Source organism: Fukomys damarensis, unplaced genomic scaffold (genome assembly GCF_012274545.1).
Source record: "Fukomys damarensis isolate Sample0158 unplaced genomic scaffold, DMR_v1.0_HiC HiC_scaffold_15, whole genome shotgun sequence".
In the NCBI taxonomy this organism is placed as follows: Eukaryota; Metazoa; Chordata; class Mammalia; order Rodentia; family Bathyergidae; genus Fukomys; species Fukomys damarensis.
The window spans coordinates 30,440,981-30,466,300 of record NW_022900927.1 but is presented as its reverse complement, the minus strand read 5'-3'; the positions used below and the strand labels follow the sequence as shown (position 1 = coordinate 30,466,300).

Genomic DNA, 25,320 nt, shown 5'->3' with positions numbered 1-25,320 from the left:
AGAAGAAAATTCAGTAGTAGAAAGATTCCAGGGTGAACAAGCAATAACTAGTTTGTTGCCATCTGCGATATATCCATACTATAGGTTCTTAATATACTTACTTGAACAATGGAGTTCCACAAACAACACATTTATATATTCCAGGATCTTTGTGATGTGTATATTCTCCGTCAAAGGCACTAATAAACAATAAACAGATCATCAAAAAATTAAGCAAAGCTAGCAGTATTTTTATAGAACACATTTGCTTAAAATACACTTTTCTAATAAATCTTTCAAGAGCTTTTGGTACTAAAATGAGAACAGACCAAACATATGGAAATCTGAACAATAGCAATATATTTCAAATCTATATAATAAAAGGTGCCTATAACTACTCCAAACTAGTGCAGGTTAAATAAAAAAAAATTAAGCCATTTAGTTATGTAATACTTAGAAAAAATGTTTTCCTATTTAAAGTTTGTAGCTTGATTCAAAGAAAGAACATTATTACATAAGATTTCTGCTACTCTTAAGTATCCAAGAGTATTCCAGAAAATGCAGAAAGTTCCAAGACTTCAAGTAGAAAGTCTTATTTTTTAGTTTGAAAAGGAATATTGCAGCTTTAAGGGAATATTTTTCTAAGTTAACAATCTTAAAGGCTAGGAGGTCATTCAGCTAATACAAATCAGCTGTGCTAGCCCAACAAAAACTCTATGTGCTCTGCAGCTTGTTTTTATTATCCTTTCACCCTCTTTATGAGGTCCAATTTTTTTTATAAACAGCATTTTTAAGAATGACCTAATCTCTGGTTGTTTGTGTGCATTAAATCATTTTGCTGGTCATGTACACAACAGGACAGGCAGAACTCCTGAGCTGAGACTCAAGTCCACTACTAGCTCATTGTACAGTAAGAGCAAACTTTGTCAGAGATTCAACATTCAGTACATTCAGTAAACAGCAGGTACTGTGACAGGAAGTGCACGCTGTCTATTAACAAGGATCCCATGTGTGGTAAAGAGCTCTTAATAATTCATGAATGAAAACAAGAAGTTACATCATTAATAAATTTGAATCAGAGGTAAGTTGTAGCCATATGCCAAGCTCCATGGTATAAATTAGACAACAAAATCACCGGACCTTGGCAAGTTACTTTTGAGCTGGAATCAGCTGAGAGAGACTTTATTCACTAAAAATAGTCTTGGAAGTGAACAAACTCTTTTTTCAGGACTTAGGGCACACTTCCAAGGACCAAAGCCATGTGAGGGCAGTTATTGAAAATTTTTGACATTCCAACCACAAATGAGCCAATAAATACTTTCTCCACATGTGCTTCAAAAAGAAATTGGAGTGGGGTAGAAAGGAACTAAATTATGCTACCTTCTTTTTGCAGCCAAAACGTCTATACTTACAATGGCCACCTTCAAAATTTCAGCATGCTGGCATAGCTCCATGTCCCTCATGGTTTTGCTTACTGTGATGTCTTCCCCAAAAATGTACCTAAATAGCTATTACTTCCACACATTTTGTAGTAAACTAAAAACAGGCCCTTAACAAAAGCCTCGTGACTTTTCATAAGATAGAGTGTTCATTAAATGGAGGAAAGAACAAATAAAGCTTGGTCTTTACCTAAACAATGCTATTTTCAATCTTTTCAAAGATACTAATTTATATACTAATTTAAAGGATAGAATTCTTTATATTAATTGACAAAGAAGATGCAACAGTGACAGGAAAGAGAAAACAAGCTATTGCTTAATGACTTTGTATTACAGCTCACCTTACCTTTCGGTTCCTTTCTCCTGAGTGACATGGTACTGCAGGGGTGTTAGCCGCTTCCTCAGTTCCTGCTGAGAAAAGACCACCTTACAGTTCTTTTTATCCCTACATGACCCTGGAAAGAGAGAGGACATGGAAGAAGAGATCTTTTTAGCTTGAATCCTAAATAATTGCTTTGGCCAGCAGCCACAACACAGCTTCTACGGTCAGTTGTCAATGATCAGACTGGTCCCAAATGCACTAGAAAACCTTACCTGAACTGTAGCTGATTATTCCTCTAAGTTTAAAAGGAATGTTTTAGTGACAACATGCTATAGCCAAAGCTTCTATCAGGTAGAAATGAAAACTTAATGAACATGTGCAAGATGGTAGTACATCATTTATGTCCCCTAGTGCCCTGAAACTCCTTTTAAAAAAATGAATTAAAAAATATAAACCTATTTATAATTATTCACACTGTATATATAAGGTGATGGGCATATTAGTTAAATCATACTGTCCATGAAATAATTTTGCCACTTGTTGGAATAGCTTGAAACCATCATCATTCAGTTTCCAATATGGATGATCTCTTATTTATTTTTCTGTGACCTCTTAAGAATATATTATCTACAATTAAGAATTGCTCTTCTCTGTGATTCCATCAGACAATTCACTAGGTTCTGTGAGTCCTCAGAAATAAAATTTTCTTTAAAGACTGTGGCATTCCATGTTAAATAGGCAGCAAGAAACATTTTTCTACTACAGCAGAAGGCATTTTAAACTAATGCAGACTCAAAGAATTCAAAGAAAGAGTGAGAAAAATAGGAAGAAAGACAAAGGAAAAAATGAAAAGCAGTGATTTTATTTAAAGACCTATATTTTCTTTTTGCAAAGTATATCTAGGAAGATTTTACTGATTGTGTGCATTTTAATGGCAAAAGTAATTTTAACGTGACTAATAACAATGGCAGCTTTTATTTCAACTTATAAGACTGTAATAAAACATTCAGACAACACCTGTTTATATGTAGTATTTTATTTTACCTGAACAAATGATTGAAAAAGTATAACTCTGGGACAAGGCAACTATTACTCACTGCAGTAAAATTACTTTTCTTTGCCATCTATCATAGTGGTAAAGATGCTTGTACACTGTCCTAAATATAAAGATTTCTTACCACGTTTTGAAGTTTCCCAGTAAAACCTTGCTTAGTTTCCTGAATATTAAATTCAACTTCTTTTGAAATACAAAGAAATAAGATTTAGGAGTGGAAATGCTTTTTCCTTCTTTTATTTTTAACGTGCCTAATGTCATCAAATATGAAATCACTGACATTAAACTCAGAAAAAATTAGCTAACCAGTTACTTGGATTGTGGGACTAAAGAGGGTATCAGCTTCCAGAATCAGGGCCACCAAGTCAGAGTGGCTGATTCTCTCCCAGAAAATACAGAGACAGGAAAAGAGCAAATCAGAGCCAAACAGAAAGTTATGTCTTGGTGCAGGCCTGCAGGTATCAAACAGCACTTCTGCTGACCTTCCATAATGTACCCTGGCCCTTCTTGGCCTGGAAGGAGCCACAGGAGCAGCGGCTCAGTGTAAATGACACATGGGTCCTTCATCTCACTGGGCCCCACGATACACTAGGACTTATCTAACACCTACTATCTGCATTTTTTACAATTGTCTAAGGAGTAGATAGAAAAGTTTCCCTGGGAAATGTCTATCAGAACTGCTTCCAACAGCTTGAACAAAGTGTGGCTCTTTTTTAAACAACTGATTGTGATAGGTGAGTTTCTACTCAATTTACTATGGACTTCTTAAAAGTTATTTTGTTTTTATTTGTTGGAAATGTATTTTTGTTAATTTTGTCAAAAAATTCATTAATTACAAACCTAATGTGACCTATGTCTTGGTTAAAATTATTCTTTCCAATGGATGGATAATTAAAATCTGAACAATGAGAATAAAACAATTCTGTCCAAAATATTTTTGTTAATATATGTTCATTCATACAAAAAGACCAATTGTGTTCCCTAAGTTGACAGAACTAAGCTACCCATCTGTATGTCATTTAGTACAAGAGAAGCAACTGCAGGTTTAAATTACATGGTATTGGATTGCAATTTCCTAACATTGGATGCTTTTCTGCTTTTTTACCTTTAGTCATTTACTAAGGAGTGTTCATAAAAAGTAGCTTAAAGCACAGATGCTTGCAAATCGTTTAGGCAAAGATGTTTCTTTTTCATTCTCTCCCTCTCTCTCTCTCTCTCTCTCTCTCTCTTCTGAAGAAAAAGAATAAAACTGTTGGTCAGTATTGATGAACCATATCAAGTATTCACACAAAGAAAAAAGGTAAAATTGAAAACATCTGATTGAAGTAAATAATACAAACATAAAAGCTTTACTAGTGAATGAAGGATATTGAAGAGACTTTATTTCATAGATTAGAAATTACTTTTGATCTACACATTCTTAAAAACAGATTGTTTTCCACTATGAACCATCTCATTAACTGTGCTACAGAGATCCTATTTGAATGGCAAGCTTTGAATGAGTGCTGCTGTACACTTTTGTTAGTCTCAGTCTTATTTGGGAAGGGAATAAAGATTTCATTCCAGCTTTGTTTGTCTTTCAAGAACCACTAAAGCTGTATTCACACAAATTTTGTAGGAATGTGCCCTATGTCATAGCCTACAAATTATTTGGTTTTGGTGCACTTAAAGGTCATCTTCCAAATTAGCAAAATTTTCTTACATCCTGCCTTTTCACCTTAAATACAAATATTGTATCCTAACTGTAAGTGAGGTTTGTTCTCTAAGAAATGCTAGTGATTATTTAAAGTTGTCAAACTTTATACAGTTTTATTCTTTGGTCATACTTTGTTCTCAAAATAATTAACTTTTAAAGAGCACTTAACAGCAAAAGGAAGTACATATATGCTAGAAACTACTATTGTGATTTTATATTTAAAAACTCAGTAAGTTAGATTTTAATAAATGTCTTGCCACATAGTTTAATAATAATATATGTCTTGGAAATTGAAAGCTATATTATTACATTAGCTCTCCTGACATAACCAAAATTTGGCACAAAATAAACATAAAAAAGCCTTACTTTTATCTCTGATCTCTCTATCAGACTCACTTTCTAAAGTCATATGGTGCCACTGTTAATTTTGATATCATTTCATTTTGAAATTCTAGAGTAATTCATTGGATGGTTTCCTTTTACTATCTTTACTTATGTTCTGTAATTTCCTTATTTCACAAGGTAATTTAACAGTATTATATGTCATCTGTTCGATTACTTCTAAACTGGCTTAGCAATATGTTAGAGAAAGATGATTCCCTTTATTTAAATGTTTATTAGTGTATTTTTAAGACACAAGTGAATGAGCGTGCATGCACATGCAACACAAGAATATTTGAGGACATAATATTGTCCCTTTGGTGTCTATTCAGAACCTATACCCTATAGAATAACTTTGGTATAGCTCAGATCTATCTTGAACTCTCTCCAAAGCTATTTGTATGCTGAAATATGCCCTCTCTCATTTCATATCGAGGCTTGTTCCATGCTCTTTCCTAAAAGCAGAACTGTTCTGAAACTTCACTGGAAAGCTAGTAGAAATAAACTTACATCATGAGTTCACTTTCTGTTTCTGCCTGCTTTCCAACCTCGGGGACTTAGATAAGTCAACTGCTTTATGTGCTGCCATCCTTACAAGTTTGGTGTAAGGACAGCATCATTGAGCACTTATCAAATACTGAAGAAATGCAGTATCACACTGCCATTCTGATTACACTAGATTTTAAAGTTTTAAAACTGTTTTTTTTTTTTTTTTTTTTGTATCAGTGATCAAACTCAGGTCCTTGTGCTTAAGAAGCAGGTGGCGGAACCAATGAACTAAATCCCTGGCCCCTAAAGCTGAATTTTGAAAAGTACTCAAGTCAGGTATGTGGTGTGCTTCAATGTTCTATTGGTTAATTATTTTTCTATAGTAATTCCCTCAGACTAGTATTTTTCTCACACAGTATCTTCAAAAAATGGTAAAGTTGGGAGTAAAGGACAAAAATAAAATTAAAATTTGAGTTCTGATATGTGCTAAGAACATATTTAGGTATATAATTCTAGAAGGTAGCAGTCACGCCTATTTTACAGATACAGAAACTTGAGACTCACAGTGCTTATAACATAACTATCTAAATACACACACCAACTCAAACCCAAAGCAGTTGGCTGCAAAGCCCATAATCATTATATTCTCTCAGGAAAAAAAAAATATGGTACAACTCTTGTTTCTTTTCAAATTATGTAATAACTGTCAGCTTTAAAGACTATGACCAATAACAAGATAATAGGCGGGAAAGTAATAATCACTGTAGTACATCCAGGAAAGTAAATACTTTTGTCCATTAGCCAATGTCTGTTTCCCCTATATTCATTCCTTCCACTAAGGGTCAGAGACAAGGTTCATGCGGGATTCTCACAAAGTCTATAAAATGTTGAAAGGCTTTTTAACTTCCTGTTAAGAAGTAAATCAGATCTGTTACCTAAATGCTTAGAGAATTTTTAAGTCATAAATTTTATATTTCAGTGTTAAAAAATTCAAAACAAAACAAAACCTAAAGATCCTACAACTTTAACTTTGAATCTAGGATCAGAAAAAATAAAACTTAAATATTTCCTCAGCTAATAAATGAATAAGAGATAAAAATATCTGCTGTAGCTTTGAGTTTACTAGGTTAAAACAGTAAATTTAAAATTGAAATATTTGGCTGCTACATATAAAGATGGTATAAAATTCAAGTATGCTTTAAAGTATGCTACTTTTCACTACAAATTTTAATTTTGAGTTATTTATATTAGAAAACTGAATAGGGTTTTAGTTTTAACCTATAAATGAGTGAGATTTACAAGTGAGAATTTATAAGTCTAATATAGTTTATTTTTAAGGTAAAGTTAAAGTATGCATCATAAACCATTTTTTGTATTTGTCTGCATTGTAATAATTCAATAAAGGCTTTTTTAAAAAACTACAAAACAGAGGGTGGGAGAAAAATTTCTTATCTATAGAAGGATATCCAATTCTTCTAAATTTTCTCTCAGAGTAGAATAGGAAAAATATTCCTGAGATTAACATACAATTTAAAATGTCAGGACACTGTTTCCACGAAACCAGGGTTGTAGAACTTACACTGAAGACCACTGATCTAAGACTTTTTCTTACTTTTATAAAGCATCAAAAGTGTTGAGTGTTTACATAGTGCCAGATAATATGTTAAGTAAAATATTTTTATTTGTTCATTCAATAATTGTTTATTAAACCTACTATGTGTTGACATTTTTCTAAGTACTTTGTATATAGCACAGACCAAAATACAGATCTTACTTTAATAGAGCTCCTATTTCAGTAAGGGTAAAGGAAGACAGATAAAACACAAAGAAAATTAGGAAATAAACTATATAGTCTTGGGGAAGGTAGTGAGTATGCAGGCACAGGAAAAAGGAAGCTTAAGGCAGGACAATGAAGATTGAGAATGCTTGAAGTGAGGACTATAATTTTAAATGGAGTAGCCAAGGTGGATCTCACTCAGAAAGGTGACACATGACCAAAGCTGAGGAAGGAGGGGAAGTTGGCTATGTTGATGTCTGGAGAAAGAACTTTCTGAACACACAGAAGAAACAGCCAATACAAGATGTGAAAACACTAAGAAGTTCATACACTAGTGGCAGAACAGAGATGGTAACTTGAAAGCAGATGTTAAAACCCGAAGATGAATGGAGTAGACAAGCAACAGTTTAAACATAAAAGAAAATGCTTTTAAACCAGGAAATTTACAACTATGTATCTTAATGCAGACATTGTCTAGAATTACCTTTTTTATTTCCAAAAGAAATCCTAGTAAATATCCTAATATCTTGGAGACTATTCACCGGCCTAAACTTCAAGTATATAGTCAAGGTGCAGACTCGCTAATTTGCTATGTCTACTTAATGTCATACCATTTAGACTACAGGCTATCATTCCCAATCTGGAGTCACACGTAAGAGGATACTCAAGAGATGTTTTGATGAATTTTGGATGAGCACAGGAACAAAATTCTTTGGCCAAACAATGCTTTTACTTTTCTGAAACACTTTAACAACTCTCCTCTTTACAATAATCCTATAGGCAATGGCAGGAACATGCATAGGTAAATAAACTATAAAATTAGTATCTCATTTATGTTTTTATCTTTAAAACATTCTTAATTTTTTCATTTAGCCTCAAATTTCATCTATGTTTCAAACTCAGAATATAACATAAAGACATTTTATTTAAGAAAAATATTTTTCTCTTTTCTATATGTGAGAAAAACAACTTTATTTATCATAATTCACATTTCATACATTCTCACTAGTTTTCTATTATATCACATCAAATAATTCTACAAATCAGTTTAAGTTATATTCTATGGATTCATGCACAGAGTTCTAATTAACATCAATGGGCACTATAAGCATGCCAAGGCAACATATTATTTTAAATTTCTTGAATTAAACAATACCACATGTTTTAGTGGTACATACTTGAATGATAAAATTAGCCTTCTGGTTTCTATCCTGACATCATGAGGAGATAAACTCAAAAGACATTTCAAGCAAGTGTTCTTCCTATGTCTACATAGCCTATTACCTTCACCCCTACTACCATCCGTAGTACCAATGTATTACCTTGCCAAAGAGTATTTATGTGGGAAAATATAGTGTTGTGCAGTTATCTTCAAACATCTCCAGTTGTTTCTACTTTACCTTCCCAGACACATTGTAAATTCCTTGAAGAATAAACTGTTGAGTTTAATGTTAATTCATATTTTGAAACACTATTTATTAAACATCTAAGGTGAATCAAGAACTGGGATAAGCCAAAAAAAGAACTGGGACAAGCACTGGAAAGTTGAAAAAAGAAAAGGGTCCCTAATTAAGAAACAAACACATACCCTAACAGGACAGATAAGGTGATTAATATAATGTAAAATCTTGCAGTAAGGGCAAGTATAGTTTTCTATAAAGAGAGCTACAAAGAGGACGCTAACGCTCTTAATATTTATCTACCTAGATTGACCAGATTCAGTTATGACTGGAAAATAGAAAACTCAAATATTTATAGAAACAGTATCTGCAGTATCTAACAAGATCCAAATAAGGATGAGAATTCCAATCTGATAGATGCAGTGTGACCAAATATATACAAGGTGTTAAGTGTCCTTAACACTTAACTGTTGAAAGTATACAGTGTAAATGATGTCAGCTAATTGTACAAAGCAAAACAAACAAATAAAAACCACATAGATTCAGGTTTGAAAAAAGAACAACTGAGAATCTGAGAAATAAGGTAAGTTTAAAATTAGGGAGCTGGGCGTGGTGGTGCATGCCTGTAATCCCAGCACTCAGGAGGCTGAGGCAGGAGGATCACTGTGAGGAGTTCGAGACCAGCCTGGGCTACATAGTGAGTTCCAGGTCAGTCTCAACTACATAGTGAGACCCTGTCTCAAAAAACAAAACAAAACAAAAATAATAATAATAATAATAAAATAAAATTAGGGGGGGAGATATACAAATGTTTTCTGTTTTCTTACTGTAAGACAATGAGAGAAAGTATATTTTGCACAGCTGTTAAGGTTTATTGACACGACGTTAAAATTTAGGCCTCATGTAGCAAAATCTTTTGTGACACTGCATGATTTTCTTAAGAGATAATAGGTTCAGCACTACATTCATCCTAATGAAACAGTAATAACTCACCTGAATGACTTTAAGATAGAAACTATGTTTTACATTTTCTTTACTTACATATTACAAAATTCAATTTTTTCTTTTTTTGTACCAGGGATCGAACTTGGGCCCTTGCACTTGCAAGGCAGGCTGCAGAACCCCTAAGCTAAATCCATGGCCCACAAAATTTAAACTGTTGAATTCATGTGTAATGGTAATTTTATCAGCATTAAGTACCAAAAAGAACAAAGGAGCACTTTATGAACTTCAAAATTTAATGCAAATATTGAGAGCAATGATTTTTATGTAAATGTGGAGAGTAAGGCTTAGAGTTTAGAGAATTATCTTTTAAATGTCTAGATCCAAAAAGCCTGTAAGTAAAAGAAAATTGTTTAAAGCACCGCCATCATCAAGTGACAACAGTGGAAGAGAAAGTCACTTAACTTCAATTCTATCTGATTGCATGTGAAATGTCTGACAAAGTTGGAGTTCCCTGTTTTTAATTTTTTTTTCTTTAGTATGGGTCTTCACTAGAATAGCATAGCCCATACAGAAAAAAAAAATTAAAAACAGACAGGCTCATTTCCATTCTACATTTCACATGCAATCAAAAAGATGTGGGAGAAGAAATAAAACCTTTCTTTTCCACCCTCCTTCTTCCCTTAAAGAGCAAAGACTGCTAAGAAGATGAGAGGTAACCACCCACAAAAAGTAATCATGCAGAATTTTATTTAAATGTAACACTTATATTTCATTTCAAAGGAAATAAAACTGGTATTTTCTAAAAATTCAACTTTGCTAATTTCCAAAATTATACTGTGGCCCACATCAAATTTCAAATCTAGCACAGTGGAAAACAAAAAAGTCTGCATGTGCTACTCAATAAATCTGAGTCTATACATTCCAGAAAAACCTGAGAGATTCTGGAGGGAAAAAAACAGTCAAAATGTTTACACTTTTTCTTTTCATCCTGATAACTCAAGAAAAAGCATAAGGCTTCCCCTGAATTATTCAGTGTCTCCTCGAGGGACAGTGCTCATATATATTCAACCCATCGTTGCATTCCTAACACCCAGCAATATGCCTAGGCAAAGGAAAGGGTCAAAATGTATACATTGTGTTTATTTATTCAACTGTAGGTTTTCATTATTGCTATTTAAATCTGCTTAAAAGATGTTTCCTAGCCTTTAGTTGTGTTTCTTAGAACTTAACATAAAAATCTGTAACAATATTTGCTTAATAAATCAGTGAAATAAAAAATGATAAAAAATATTTTTCAGTCCTTTATTACCTCTCCAGAAATCCAGAACCAAATATGTTTATTATGACAAATATCTCATTAATTCTCTCAACTTAAGACCATGAGATTACCTATTCCAGTATTCCTCCAAAAAGTATTTTGTAGGGCTGGGGATTTAGCTCAGTGGCATCACCACCTGCCTTGCCAGCACAAGACCTGAATTCAATCCTCAGTACTGCAGAAAAAAAAAAAAATGGTATTTTGTAAAACACTGACTCTGAAAAAAAAAAATGTTCACCACCTGCCTTGCCAGCACAAGACCTGAATTCAATCCTCAGTACTGCAGAAAAAAAAAAAAAATGGTATTTTGTAAAACACTGACTCTGAAAAAAAAAAATGCTAACAGTTTGCTTCTCTTGGGGAACAAGAAGGGAAGGATTCCATAGTAGAATCAGAGGAGGAAACTAGCTTATATGTACTTCTTGATGCAGACCTTCTCAGAAACTTTCTTAAATTGATGTGCATTTTTAAATGTGTTATTTTATGCACCACTATTTTATGCTACATTAGAAAAGAGGGGGAAAGTTGCCAAACTATGATGCAGTCTTATTATCACAATGATTTTTAAACTACATCTCAATTACCCATAAAGTAAAATATAAAGATGGTATATCTAAGAGTTGATGAAATACGGATCATATGAAGCTTCTCAATTTGATGAAGAGGTTTGTTTTACAGGGTAATTCATAGAACTAGTGTTCTTCAGATTAAGATTTGGGAAAGGACAACTTCTACCCCAAAACCAGCAGGATATCTAAAGAAATAAAGATCTAAAGAATTTAGTTGACATAGTCACACACCTGGTTAATGCAAGCCAGGATCTCCTGTCTGCATATTTCCTCCATTAACTCATTATATTTCTCTCTTGAATCCATGCTTTCTTGGTACTTTAATATGCCTATCTATTGCTATGTGACCATAGCCCATTCTCAACCCTATCTTCTCATCTCTCGCCCTCACCACTTCTTGCTAATCATACATAAACATTCCTTCAGTAGCCTTCAGAAGAACCGTCATCATGTGAAGTCATCTCAAGAAGTCAGTCTGCAATTTGGGGCAGAAAGAAGCACAGTGCTTCTCACTTCTATTTGCTGCCTCCATAGTAAAACAAAAAAGGAAGCATTTGTATGGACTCATGAAACCATTGAATACATAACCCTTTCATCCTAAAGATAATAACATGCAGACCTAAAGTGACCATCTTTCTCAGCAGAATATACACTTCTTAAAAAACAGAGGTTCTATTACTTACATGTAGCATTATTTTGATGATGTTATTTATGCACAGCCATTTGTTCATTCCACAAATATTTACTGAACATGTATATGTGACAGACCCAATGCGATTAGCAGAGATGTAGCAATGAATTAAATACACAAGAGTCTCGGCATTTCTGGAGCTTACTTTGCAGAAACCACAAATGTCCTAAATAGAAAGAGATTTTTCCTGATTGCCTTTCCTAGATTTACTTCATGTAAATCTTCCAACACCCTTTTTTCAATCTCTTCTATTTTACAGCAAAGAATTAAGGTTTCAGAGGCAAAGTTTTGGAGAAATCTTAACTAATGTAACACCTGAGAGTCATTTCTAACTGGAAAAGATTTGATGAGACTGTTATATAATTCTCTTTACAGATGAAAAATAGGAATAAAAGAGACACAGCAATTACTGAGGCCAGAAAATAAGTTGGTGGCAGAAACTAGTAAATACTGTATATAGAATAATGTTATAATCTATTTCTTCATCAATAAAATTACACACTATATTAAAATATTAATCAAATGAAATATAATATGAATAACTGTATCTTTCTGACCCAATGTGCATTTCTACAATGAAATAAAAACTTACAAAACTACAATTATAGAAGTCTAAATATTTTTTCTTAAAATTTAAATAATCTAATCATTTAAATTAATATCCCATTCTTTGTAATTATGTGTGAATATAATAAATATATTTAGTGTTTAAGGAATCCTTATCATAAAAGCTATTGATTAAATTTAAACTAAATAAATGCATAGCTTTCATAAATCAATTAATTAACAGTTTCACAATTTATGGTACATTTTTATAACATTTTAAAATTATTAATACAAGAGCAAAGATATTAGTATAAAAGAAAAACTAGGAAATTTAAATAAAATTAGAGTTTTAAATTTTCAAACTGATTTCAAATGCAAAGGCACAAAACATAAATACAGATAATTTGCCATTAAACCTCAATAAATTTATTTTAAAGAACTTTAAATTGAAATATATTTAACAAAATAAGTCATAAGGAATTCAATCTCTAAGTGAAATGTTTATGTAAGCTGAAGCTATAAAGTAGGAAAGAATAATAAAAATTCATCAAATACTATCTAACTCAATATGGGTAAATCTGTGAAAAGTAACTCATGCCTCATTCCTTCATTAAACTTGTGTGTGCTGAAAGCAAAAGTCAGCTCATTTTAATAAATCCTTCTATAATCTGTTAAGCAACATTATTGTGAGCATGTCTAGATAAATATCTAACTACTTATTTGATTTCCAAAGTCTATGTTGTTTAGATGTTCTACTCCTATGCACCCCTCAATAGCTCAGTTGGTAGAGAGGAGGACTGTAGACTCGATAGATGTTCTACTTCTGTAGAATTATCTGTTTTCAGAGCTAGGAACATGTTTTATACTCTATACAATTACTATTAATTAATTACTGTATTTCTCAAACAAAATTAAGATTTATTTAATTTTTTTCCATGCTCATTTTAATCATATTGCTATTTGATATTGCTATTTGTTTTATAATTATTAATGAATAATATTAATAACTTATTGGATATTTAACCAAAACTTAACGAAGTCCACATTTAATAAACCATATGCCCAACATCTTATACATACAGATATAACAACTAAGCATTGACTAATATGCATTGTCCATAAATAATTTTTAAAACTCATCTGGTAATTATATGCTGCACAATAACTTTTCAACATTAACTAAAACTGTAGTCTATCATAAAGCTACAAAAACATTTTGTTTTAGAAAAAAATATAGTGACATTAGCATATTCTTTAATCAACACTTTAAATGTATTTTTTTTTTAGTTTTCTAAAATACTTTCATTTATGAAAAAATGCTATTACATGCTTAACAGTCAACATGTTAAACTAATAACATTTTCAGGATTCTATAAAAATTCAAAACATAGCAAAACAAAATGTAAAATTTTCCTTAATTCTTGGGTGGTCTGCTGCAGAAAATTTAGCTACATATAAAACTATAAATTACTGTTAAATAAGCTATTTGGATACAAGATAAGTTAATTTATGAAAACTTGTTTTAGTTTATAGAAAGTCTACACATAATAGACATTTTCAATGGGATATCCAAGCAAAAGGAGTTGGAATCCTATTGAAAATAGAAAAAAAGGATTTCACTCTATAAATATTGTTTGAACATAAGCAGAGAAACTGTGGTTCACAGATCCATATGTTCTTAACTGATACTCTTTACATACTTTTAAATTTTCACAATGCACCTATGTAATATCAGCATGTATCCATGCTGTGAAAATATGTAAAACTAGTGCCATCTACTGGGAAAAGTGGATACCACGCAATCAACTAACTACAAATTATTTTGTGAATTGAGTTGAAAATCTGTAAGTCTGTTTTTAGAATTTGTCCCTGTTTTCTTTCAAAAATATCCTCCCTAAGGCGTTTTTAATAATCAAAGAATTTAGGTAAGATGAACGCATAAAAATGATGAAACTGGAGAACCTGAGGGCTTTCATTAGAACACATGAGAGAAAATTCTGTTGGTGATACTAATACACAAATCAGAAATACTATGTTCTGCTTGGTTTTTATATTAGATTCATATGTATATGTTAGGATAGTAGTTCTGAACTCTATTCAAAGAAAAAAATTCAGAGGAACCTTGAAATTATTTGAAAAATTATGCTTAGGTTCACACACACGTATTTTTCTGGTAGGCTGGTCATGGCTTTTATCAAAGAACTATAGAAGTGATCCATGTTTTTATAGCCCAAAAGGTTTCAAAAAACTAACACAGATAATTAATCGATTCAGGAAGTGAACAGAACACTGACAAGTTTAGTTACTTTTTAATAGCAACATCACTTGTTAAAAGTGAACTATTGGGCCAGGGATTTAGCTCAGTGGTTCGGTGGCCTGCCTTGCAATCACAAGGACCCGAGTTCAATCCCCAGTACCAAAAAAAATAGTGAACTATTGCCAGCCCAAACTTGAGGAAGCATTTTTTGCTTATGGATGTTGCTTTGAAACATACATGTGCTATTTTTTTAATGGAAAAAAATTAAAGGGCAAAACAATACTAACTTGATATAAAGTTATCAAAAATTCAGAGTTAATTTTTATGATAAATATAAGATGTACTTATTGAGTCACTGAGCCAGGCATGGTGACACACATTGGGAGGGTGAAGCAAAAGAATCACAAGTTCAAGGCCAGCCTGGGCAACTTACCAAGTTCAAAGCCAGCCTGTACTGTCCAATGACATCCTGCCTCAAAAAAAAAAAAAAGTTACTTATTCACTTCCTCACTTAACATACCACTACCAAAACTCAAAACTGAGAATAAAAATATAAGAGCACTTCTGGATAATATATTCTGCATCTGTGTTAACCCTTTTTTATTATATGTTTAACTACAGTGTGATTTATACCTAAGACATCCACTATAATGTATTAATACAATAAAGTGAGAAAAGAGAAACTTTTAAAAATAAATTCAGACAACTAAACTATCAACCTTACTTTTAATCTTCCCATATAAAGGAATCTCAAGTAAATTTTTATTCTCTGTTACAGTTATGAGTTCACCTAATATAAACTTTCTAAATGTTCATTTATTCATTTAACAAATATTTATTAAGTGCCAGGCACTGTGCTAAACTCTGGAGCCATAAGCTGTAATTCATAAAAGTTCTACTTATACAGATGTGTTCTATGACTTTCAAACTCCACTTGCAAAATTCCTCTTTTAAGATTTCTAATTTATCCGTTAGAATATTATAATATAATATTATTACAAATTACATAATATCCATGTGGCTCTTCAATTCATGGAGATTGTTAAATATGCCACTGAAGTTAAGTCAGAGTCACAACCACACTGTTATGTACATGAGGTTAGAAAAAGTATACTTTTTCGCTATAATTAGTACTATTTAGACAAATACCCTCACTTGGCTAAAAACTACCATGATATCTAATCTAAGCTGCAATTTCATTGAATTTTCATCTAACACTAAAACCATAAGTAAAACTGTGTTGCTTAATCCCTCCAAAGACAATGGTTTAGTCTTAATTTAGAAGCCAGAAATTCTAATGTTTAAGTGGAAAATATTTCTATCCTACCATTACAACCTAGAACGTTTTTCTGTAAGTTTGCATCATTAATTAGTACTGAGTTTTAAGACATAATAACCTAAGGCCAAAAAGTTAAAGTAAATGGCAGTTAATATAATCAAGTAATTTCAGAATTCAGAATTTAATAATTATCAAATTTTAATTTTTCATTTTAAAGATGACAAGACAGATCTGGGGAGGTTTACTGATTTAGTCAAGGTCACACAAGTTAATGACAGAGCTATGGTTAGAGTTTTCTGACTCCTATTTCAGTGTTCTTTTTAATAATTAAAAGAAACAATTATAGGAAGTTCTGAAAGGAAAAAATTACCTTAACGACAAACATGAGTGAACCATAACTCAGATGCACTTAATAAGCTCTAAATTTAAATTATGGTTTATTAAAAATAGGAAGAAAAGGAAGTCAACACTGAAAAAATGATAGATTATTCTTTTGGGATATGACCTTCATTCAGGTCAATCCAGTTATAATCAACTTTAAGAGCCTGTTGCAAATTTTTTTTGTTCTGGAATTATTTTATATTGCCTAATACTCAAAATTAGTAGGGTACTGTCTTGGGAATAGAAATCTTTTTTATTTATAGATATTTCTGTTGTAATGGGTTTTGACCAGGGAACAGTAAATTTAACCATGACTTCAAACTTTAACCTTAATTTCCTGTATCTCTAATTTTGGCTTCTTCTCTCCCTACCTGTACAAAGTAATAGGATTCTCATTTCAAGATCATTTTATATTTCAAAGTTTAGTTTTTCTCAGTATTTTGAACATAATTTCTTCAACATTTTTATACATATAATTCTGTTAGAGAAATAAATGATAAAAATTTTGCTAATAATCAAGTTGTAAAATATGTATGCACTAGAAGAATGACTCTCAACACTTTAAAAATTAAGTGGTACATGAATGGCTAAGGAATGATGGAATATGTTCTAACAATTCATCTACCATATTAAAATAGGCCTATCTGCCTTATGTAAAAAAAAATACAGAGTTTCTCTGGGTTTTCGTCAGTACTGGAGAGTAAGAATAAAATAAAAAATGTGTTATGTATTTATAGGACTTGAATTCTGGGTCAGCAGGATGTATAAGTAACATAAAGCAATCAAAACAATAGATTGAGATGGTTATTTCTCAAACAGAAAGAGTTTCATAGTTCATATTAAAATAAAAGTAGTTAAATGAAAAATGGGACATATTTAAATATTTCTGAAAGTCTATTTTGTTGGAAAAATACAAATTTATTTGGATACAGATACATAGATTTCTATAGCAAACCTAATGAAGACATGAGTCATTTTATGCCGGTCAGTGTTCTGAGCACTTTTCACATTGCAATCAGTTACATTCTCTCAGCAACCCTTTTAGGTAGGTACTGTTCTTATATCCTCTTTACAAACCAAGTGAAAACTATCAGCTTTGTTGAATATATCTTGGGATCATTTTGTTACCAAAATTTAAAGACTTTTTTTAAGAGAGAGAGAGAGAGAGAGAGTATTGTTTTACTTAGCGATTGAACTCAGGGCCTTCACAGAGCTTTATTAGCAGTCCTTTCTTATTTTGAGACAGAGTCTTGCTAAGTTACTAAGGTGCCCAAGCTGAGTTCAAATTTGTGATATTCCTGCCTCAGCCTCCCTATATACTGAGGTAACAAATGTGTATCATCATGCCTGGCTAAGATATTTATATTTCATTTAAACAATTTCATATGAAAAACTTTGGTACCATGAATGTCATGTCTCAAGAATACACTCTTAATACATTGTTAGCTTAGCTTCTTTGTATAGCAAACCCATGTTACAAGAACTATGCTAGGAGTATTCTATTATTTCCAGCCACCCTATAAGCTAACTTTCCTAGGCCAGCTCTCATACATAATGCACAAGAAAATGTTCCATGTGGCACAAGGACTACAGCAATTGCAATTCCTCAAGCTCATATAAACTGCGATAGATAAGCCTTATCAGTTCTACATGTGGACTCTCTTTCTAATCCATCCCCCCCATTTTTGCAAACCTACTGTAGTGACCATTGCTAAGGTTCTCAGATCTTCATGGTACCATCCAACCTCAAACCCCTCCAATATACTACACGGTGTCTATGCAGGGCATGTGAGGGCTAGGAAGAACATGGAGAACAATGGTTGGGCTTTCATGAATGTAGTCACATTAGCCCCTCAAGCTACAAAAACTAAACATAAAAATTTTTTTTAAAAAAAGTGTATTTGCTACTCAAGAGAGATGCCTTATCCCCCTCCCTTCTAATTGTCATTTCAGCTACTCTCATACAAACTTCTAGAAAACCAGCACTGACCTTCCTGCATACTAAAGCAACAGTGTTCATTAAATGCAAATGAAGCCATATTCTTTCATTTCTTCCTAAGATTTTAATGCCTTAGAACACTAAGGTATTTTATAAGTTGGCTATCTTTCCTTCCTCACCTCTTCCACTTGCCCTCACCCTCCAAGCTACCTAAAGTAAATAACTTGCTTTTTTTTTTTTTAACACAAATTGTTCTTTCAAGTCCTCATTTTTCAGCCCAGCTAGTCTATATGTTAAAATGCTCTTCTCTGTCCTGGGCCAGGGAGCTAACTGATGCTCATGGTATTAGATTCAGCTGAAGTATCATCTCCTCCAGGGAGGCCTCCTTAAACTTCAGAGACCTTTCTTCTCTTCCAAGATTTCTTCTTCTAGAGAAAAGACAGGCCCAACTTCCTATGAATTCCCGTAATACTCCAGGCATAAAATACCCTGGTCTAATATCATCATTACATGGTTCAAAGATCTTTACACAGTTCCATCTCTACCTTGTACTTGTTGAAAAAAAGCACTTTTACCTTTTTCTGTGTTACTGTATCCTCACTGCTTAACATAATGCCTGGCATTCATAGTTCAAAATCAGTAAATGCTTAATGAGTAAACTCTCCAGCCAATACTGTTTTTGTTTTGTGTTTTTCTGTGGTACTGGGGATATAACTCGGATCTTTGTGCGAGGCAGGTGGCAGCACACCACTGAACTAAATCCCCGGCCGCTCCATCCAATATTGTAATAGAGATAAGTTCATTAATAGAAATGTAAAAATACTGATAATCATATTTATAGAAATAAAATATTTGACCATAATATAATTTAAACATTAAACTTATGATACAGGTACACATGAAATTTTGGAATGTCACAGTTCACTTCTTTAAATGCTTACAAATCACATTTTTAAAAAGCATAATGGTTCTCCTTGTAAGTGCAAGGTCCTAAGTTTGATCCCCGGTGCTGCAAAAAAAATAAATAAATAAAAGTGTGATGGTTCTAATTTATGAACCGACTGACACATTCTATATTAGTTCTGTTTATGTATCACTGTTAGGTAGGGCATCTTTTCTTTTTAACTCTAACACACAAGTAACTTAATTATGCTTAAGTTGTTCATTTTACTTTTTTTTCATAAAGGAATGGCCACATGTGGAATGAAAAGCATTTTCATTACCCTTTACCAAGATGAATGTCCTATTTTGTGTGATTTGGGGCAATTTCTTACTACAACTGCCAGGCTCTTATGAACATTATGATTTGCAGATGTGTAGTGTGCACTAAAGAACAGAAGATATCATGAAATATTAGTGACAATTATACACTGGGCAAGGAAATTGAACAATGTCTCCAAGGGTTGTAAGGATTGTGGAAATGAATGTTACTTAGAGTGGTGACTTATAACCAATTTCCATCTTAAAATCGGGGCCCAAATAAAAGAAAACAAAATTTAGCAAGATGTAGTAGTGTATCATTTCCTGCAGCAGAAATACCCACTCAGACCAGTGCCCTTACTATGTACAGTACAATAAGCAGCAACCTGAGGGAAGCCCACAGGCTCGCAGGGCGACTGGCTGGCTCTTTGTCACCAAATGCAGCAGGTTGAATGCAGACATCACTGTGATATCTTCCCCAACAAAACGAGAGGCAAAGAACAGGAACAAGAGCTGAGTAGGAGAAAAAAGAAAACAAAGGACAAATTAAAGCATCTCAAATGTTAAACACATTCATTGAACTATTTATAGTTACAGGAACTGAACACACACCAATTTCTATTTTTCAGATGATAAGCTTACTTTCAATCCAGGCTTATTTATATTTTATGAATAAAATGTGCATTATATAATAGCAGAGTAATCTGTGAACATTTTTCAAGAGGTTGAAGTCTAAAATAGGTGAAAGGAATTAGCTTTTACTGAGTTTGTACCATGTGACAGGAACTGTCTGGGACTTACTATACACATTGTATCATTTAATTCTTACGATAAATCTAGGAGGTAGGTTTTTATCCCCCATTACTTATAAGAGAAAACCTAGGATCAGAGGTCTAGGGGTATAGATCAAAATCAGTGGAAAAAGGATTAGAAAACTGTGTTATATCTAACTGCAAAGCCATATTCTTTCCTTATACCATGCTGTCTCTTCCAGCAATTATTTGCAAATTTCTCTCCCTGGAGAATATTATAAATTACTGTAAGAGTGACAGATTTCTTTTGTTAGTTTCTGGGGTTTTGTAATAGAATTAAAAAAAAAAACCTAAGGGCAACTAGGAGAATTCTCTTTAGAAACAGTGCTAAATTTAAATAAAACATGGAACATATGAGTTTTCATTTAATTTTATGATTTATAATTTCTAAATAAATTTCTGCGAACAATATTCATAGCATTAAAAAGTATAAAAATATTTTTCTAAAGTCCTTGGAAATAAATCATGTGGAAGAATCTCAAAAGTCTGTATTAAACTTTAGAGAAAAGTTTAATTTTTAGAATTTTCATAAAAGTTCTGTAATAGTATTGCAACTGGTAAAGATTAACTTCAAGTAAAACTGGAAAATATTAGATTAATATCAATGTCTTATGTTTTATTTAAAATCAACATTTTAAGTAGTTTTAACCACCAAATATCCAAAATGGAGATAAAATTAATGTTTATTCATTTCCTGACCACCATCTTCACCCACCCACCCCCTCACACACCCGAAAATAAAAGTCTGTTCCTGGACTCTTCTGACCTCCTTGAAGAACAAACACATAATAAGCAGTAATATATTTTACCAAATCACTCTGGAGTATATCTGACAGAAATCTGCTTGTATTAACATGCCTGAACTCTGACTTCTCTAAACTAAACTCACTACAAAACTAAAACATTTTTGTGTTACTAACTGGAGACAAAGAGGAGGAAGAGGGAAGGTAAGTATCACAATGCACAGCCTGAAAGAACCATTAAACATAAATAAACATGTCATTTTCATGAGTGACTGCAGAGCAGGGGAAAGAGAGCATGCTTTTGGAGCAGACTACTGACTAATAAAAGATCAAAGATCTATACCTCACAGCACTATAAACAAAAATGTATTTTTTCGAGAGAGGCTTCTCTGTGAGGAATAAAGTGTGCACGGTAAATGTAACTGCTTAGGAAGGCTGCAGCCCCATTGTGCTCCTGCAGCTAACTATAAAACGTCTTCCTATTCTGTTTCATCAACTGCTGTACCAGGCAGCCTGGGCGCCTACCGATCACTGTGGCCATCTGGCTTGTGTCAAAGCCAGTGCACAGGAAGAAAGGCAGTGATGTCACCCTACAGGTCAGGCAAAGAACAAAGATGCATTCTACAATTAAAAGCTGAGGCTGCAAACACCGGGGGCCCTCCAGCATGATATGACTGGGTAATTTAATGTTTTGATTGCATTGCCTTTTTTTCTACCCAAATAGTCAGAGCTCCATCTAGTGGCTAATTAGTTTTGCCCAGTTTTTAAATTTAAATTTTTCTTTCTTCATTCATTCGTTTTTAGAGCTGACACAGTGCTACATCAGTACCAACAAGTATAGCAAATACAGTGATTTATTTTTAGAGTAATCTACTCTTTATAGTAAAAGTGCAAAAAAATCTGTCACAATGTTCTTCATTCTCAATTCTACAAAGAATGCATTTCATAGGTTGATTTGATACAATCTTCATTATTCTAACACTCACAAGGATAGAAAAAGCAGTTAAGTTCACAAAATGCATGTAAAGTAGCATAACTTATACTACCCTGAAAATATGTAGCTGAATTATAAAGTGAAAAAATGCTCTAGACAATGTATACATGCATCCAGATGCCTTACTAAATCAAACCCATAATCTTATATTTCCACAGAACAAAAGACTCATAGCTGGGGCTGGGGATTCAGCTCTGGTTCTGCCTCCTGCTTTGCAAATCCAAGGCCTGAGTTCGATCCCCGGTACCAAAAAAACATTTTATGAATAAAAAAAAAGAACTTAAAAAAAAAGAATCATAGTTAATGTGGTTCTAACATGTAACATTAGGGTTAATACTTCAAAATATTCTTATGCTGAGGTGTTTTAACACAATGTGTGTGTGTATATATGTGTGCGTGTGTGTGTGTGTGTGTGTGTGCACATGCGTCTGTCAGTCTGTCTGTGGTACTGGGGACTAGACCCAGAGCCTTCCCACTGAATTGTATCCCCAGATTTGTATTCTTTTGAGACAAGGTCTCGCTAAGTTCTCCTGGTTGAGCAGATCCTGATTCAGTCTCCCAGAGGCATGTGTCACCACAAGTAGCTAAAAAGATTTTTTTGGCTAACAGCACATAGATATGCTCAGGAAATGTTAGTCATTATTATTATTTCAATGTGTCAAATATTAGCTATAAAGTTGTATGAATCAGAAAATTCTTAGTCCATTTATGCCCAACCCTATTTAGAGCTAGCAGGTTATTCTCCCAAGAACCCTGTTTAGACCTGAAAACCCACTACTGTAGTTTTTATTCAACAATGAAATATCGTACAAAAAAATAGTACAATAAAGAGATCCTAAAGACAACAGTTGACTAAGCACTCAGCATGTGTCAACAATATTTTAAGCACTTCACTTTTATTAGCTCTTCTAATCCTCATAACCTTGAGAGATATACACTATCATTTTCTCAATTTAGACAATAGAGATTGAGGCTTAGGGAGGTGAAGGGGGCTGTTTGTTATCACCAAAAGCTCTAAAAGGTTCGCTATCACCAGCCTAGAGTCCTATAGCTAGTAAAGGGAACAAAACCTAAGTAATTGGGTAATCTAATTAATGCAACTGAACCCAGGCTATTTGGGCCACTGCTCTTGACTACTATTTAACAGGCAACAAAATGCTGCATATGCATCAGCCCATTCTACATACTCTGATTCTATGTGTCTTTAGTAAGTATAATGACTACACAATGAGAAAACATGTAGTAAGGAAACTTAATTTTAGAAGGTTGCTTTAAAAATCTTTCCCACTGACACTGAGAGAAAACATTAGGAAGTTAAAAAAGTGAAAAGTCTGAATGAAGCACTTTTTAGATTTCTGTACTTGACCTTTCTATTCCACCAGATACAACTTTAACTTCTCTTTCATCTTAAATACTTTTCTCTAAATTTCTTGGATGTACCCTTAGGAAATATCCTAAGAATCCATAAAAATTACTGCACTTTAAGCTACTAAAACTTAAATATATTTGAGAAACAAATAAAACAACAGACAACCCTACTTTCCAAAAAAATCCAAGTTTCAACTTGACAGCTTTCTTCTTATAATCTTTGAGCTGCTTGTTTCTAGTCAGAAACAATTGTGGTCCAAAAAGAAGCAAAAGAAGTACATGATAATGTGTTTATAGAAATAAGCACTGAGTAAGAACCACCAGAACATCCATAATCCTCAAAGTTTATCCTGAACTTCCTTTTTTATTACTTTTACCTCAAATAATTATAGGGATGACTAACATTTACAGATAACCCACGTGATTTTTTTTTTGAAAGCCAGACAAGAAGTCTCATGCATCTTTATAATCTCCCAGAACATCTGGTACATAAACTTGAAAATAATTGGTATTAAAAATTCTGGTTGAACAATACCTAATAAGGAGTATCACACTATGTGTTGAGAATAAAATTAGTTTACACAATTATCTATAATTTCCTGCTTCAAATGTTTGATGATTCCCCATTGCATAGTGCAGTTTCCCAAACCACATTCTGAAAAAAATAAACTTCTCTTCTAACAGCTCTTCTAACAACTTTGGTAGTCAAATACTCAAACAAACGTTACTCAGGAAGAGTCTGAGAGATCTTCAGTAACTATATCTGCTTAACTCTGTCTCACATGTTATAACTGAAATATTTTTGACCATACAAAACCCTTTTCTATCCTAGCACATCCCACAGAACACATTCTGGTAAATCCTTTAGATGAAGTCCAAATTCATAAATAAAACATTTACGGTTCTAAATCTAGCTGCTGCCTAACACTACAGCCTTTTCCCTTACCATTCCTCCATACCTCATACCAACCCACACTCATGATTTCCCCAACATGCTCACTATTTCCAAAAAAAGTCCACTATTTCCTACCTCCACCTCTACATCTTTGTATTATATCATCACTCCCTGTCCCCATTCTCAACTTCTATCATTCCTAACCTTTCCAATTCTAGTCACTACTGGAGTACCCACCATACTATTACCTGTCTTATGACAATTTCCAGGGTACTGATTTGCTTTCATCTCTTCCTCTTCAAGATTATACATCTCTTAAAAACAGGAACAGTTTCTTTTTCATCTTTGTATCCCAGTACCAACACATAACAGCCATTCATTTATTGAGGTAAAGAAACAATATAAATTATTGCATGGTATTGATTGCTCAGGATCATCATTTCCAATACTGCCAGCTCATTCTGTTTGTTCCAGAATTACAGAGGTGGTAAGTTGAAAATGCAACCTGACGTGAAATCCAAAGATAATTAAAATGCCTTATTCTAGTTTTTAAAAAATTCTACTTCACCAGAAAAAACATTTTACTTTTTTTCCCAGAATTCTAACACCCTAAATTTTGACTAGAATTGTTTGTTAGTGTTTTGTTTTGGTCTTTTCTTTTCTTGTTTTCCTTGCAGTTGAACAATAAACTACTAAAGATAATAAACAGTGAATGCAGGGAACTCCCAAAGTTGACAGTTAGCTTCAGAATAAATGAGCTGATTATAGTAGTAGATTTAAAGGGACAAACCTAAAGATCAAGTCCCTTTCCAATAAATGCCAAGGAAATGTCTACATCATGGGTTT

General features: G+C 33.0%; 1 protein-coding gene across 2 annotated transcripts in view; it reads right to left on the bottom strand.

The window, feature by feature from the left end:
- Msrb3 (methionine sulfoxide reductase B3) overlaps positions 1-20,173 on the bottom strand; it is a 124,296-nt gene extending 104,123 nt beyond the window's left edge. The window contains exons 1-4 of one of the 2 annotated variants that reach the window (XM_010613709.3): positions 20,049-20,173; positions 15,297-15,332; positions 1,765-1,873; positions 102-179 (exon numbers count right to left, since the gene is read on the bottom strand). In XM_010613709.3, the coding sequence (XP_010612011.1) occupies positions 102-179; positions 1,765-1,873; positions 15,297-15,332; positions 20,049-20,124 (299 nt within the window). In that variant the 5' untranslated portion in view covers positions 20,125-20,173. The remainder of the gene's footprint in view (positions 1-101; positions 180-1,764; positions 1,874-15,296; positions 15,333-20,048) is intronic. The other variant, XM_010613710.3, reaches the window with a different exon arrangement.
- Positions 20,174-25,320: the final 5,147 nt, after the last annotated feature.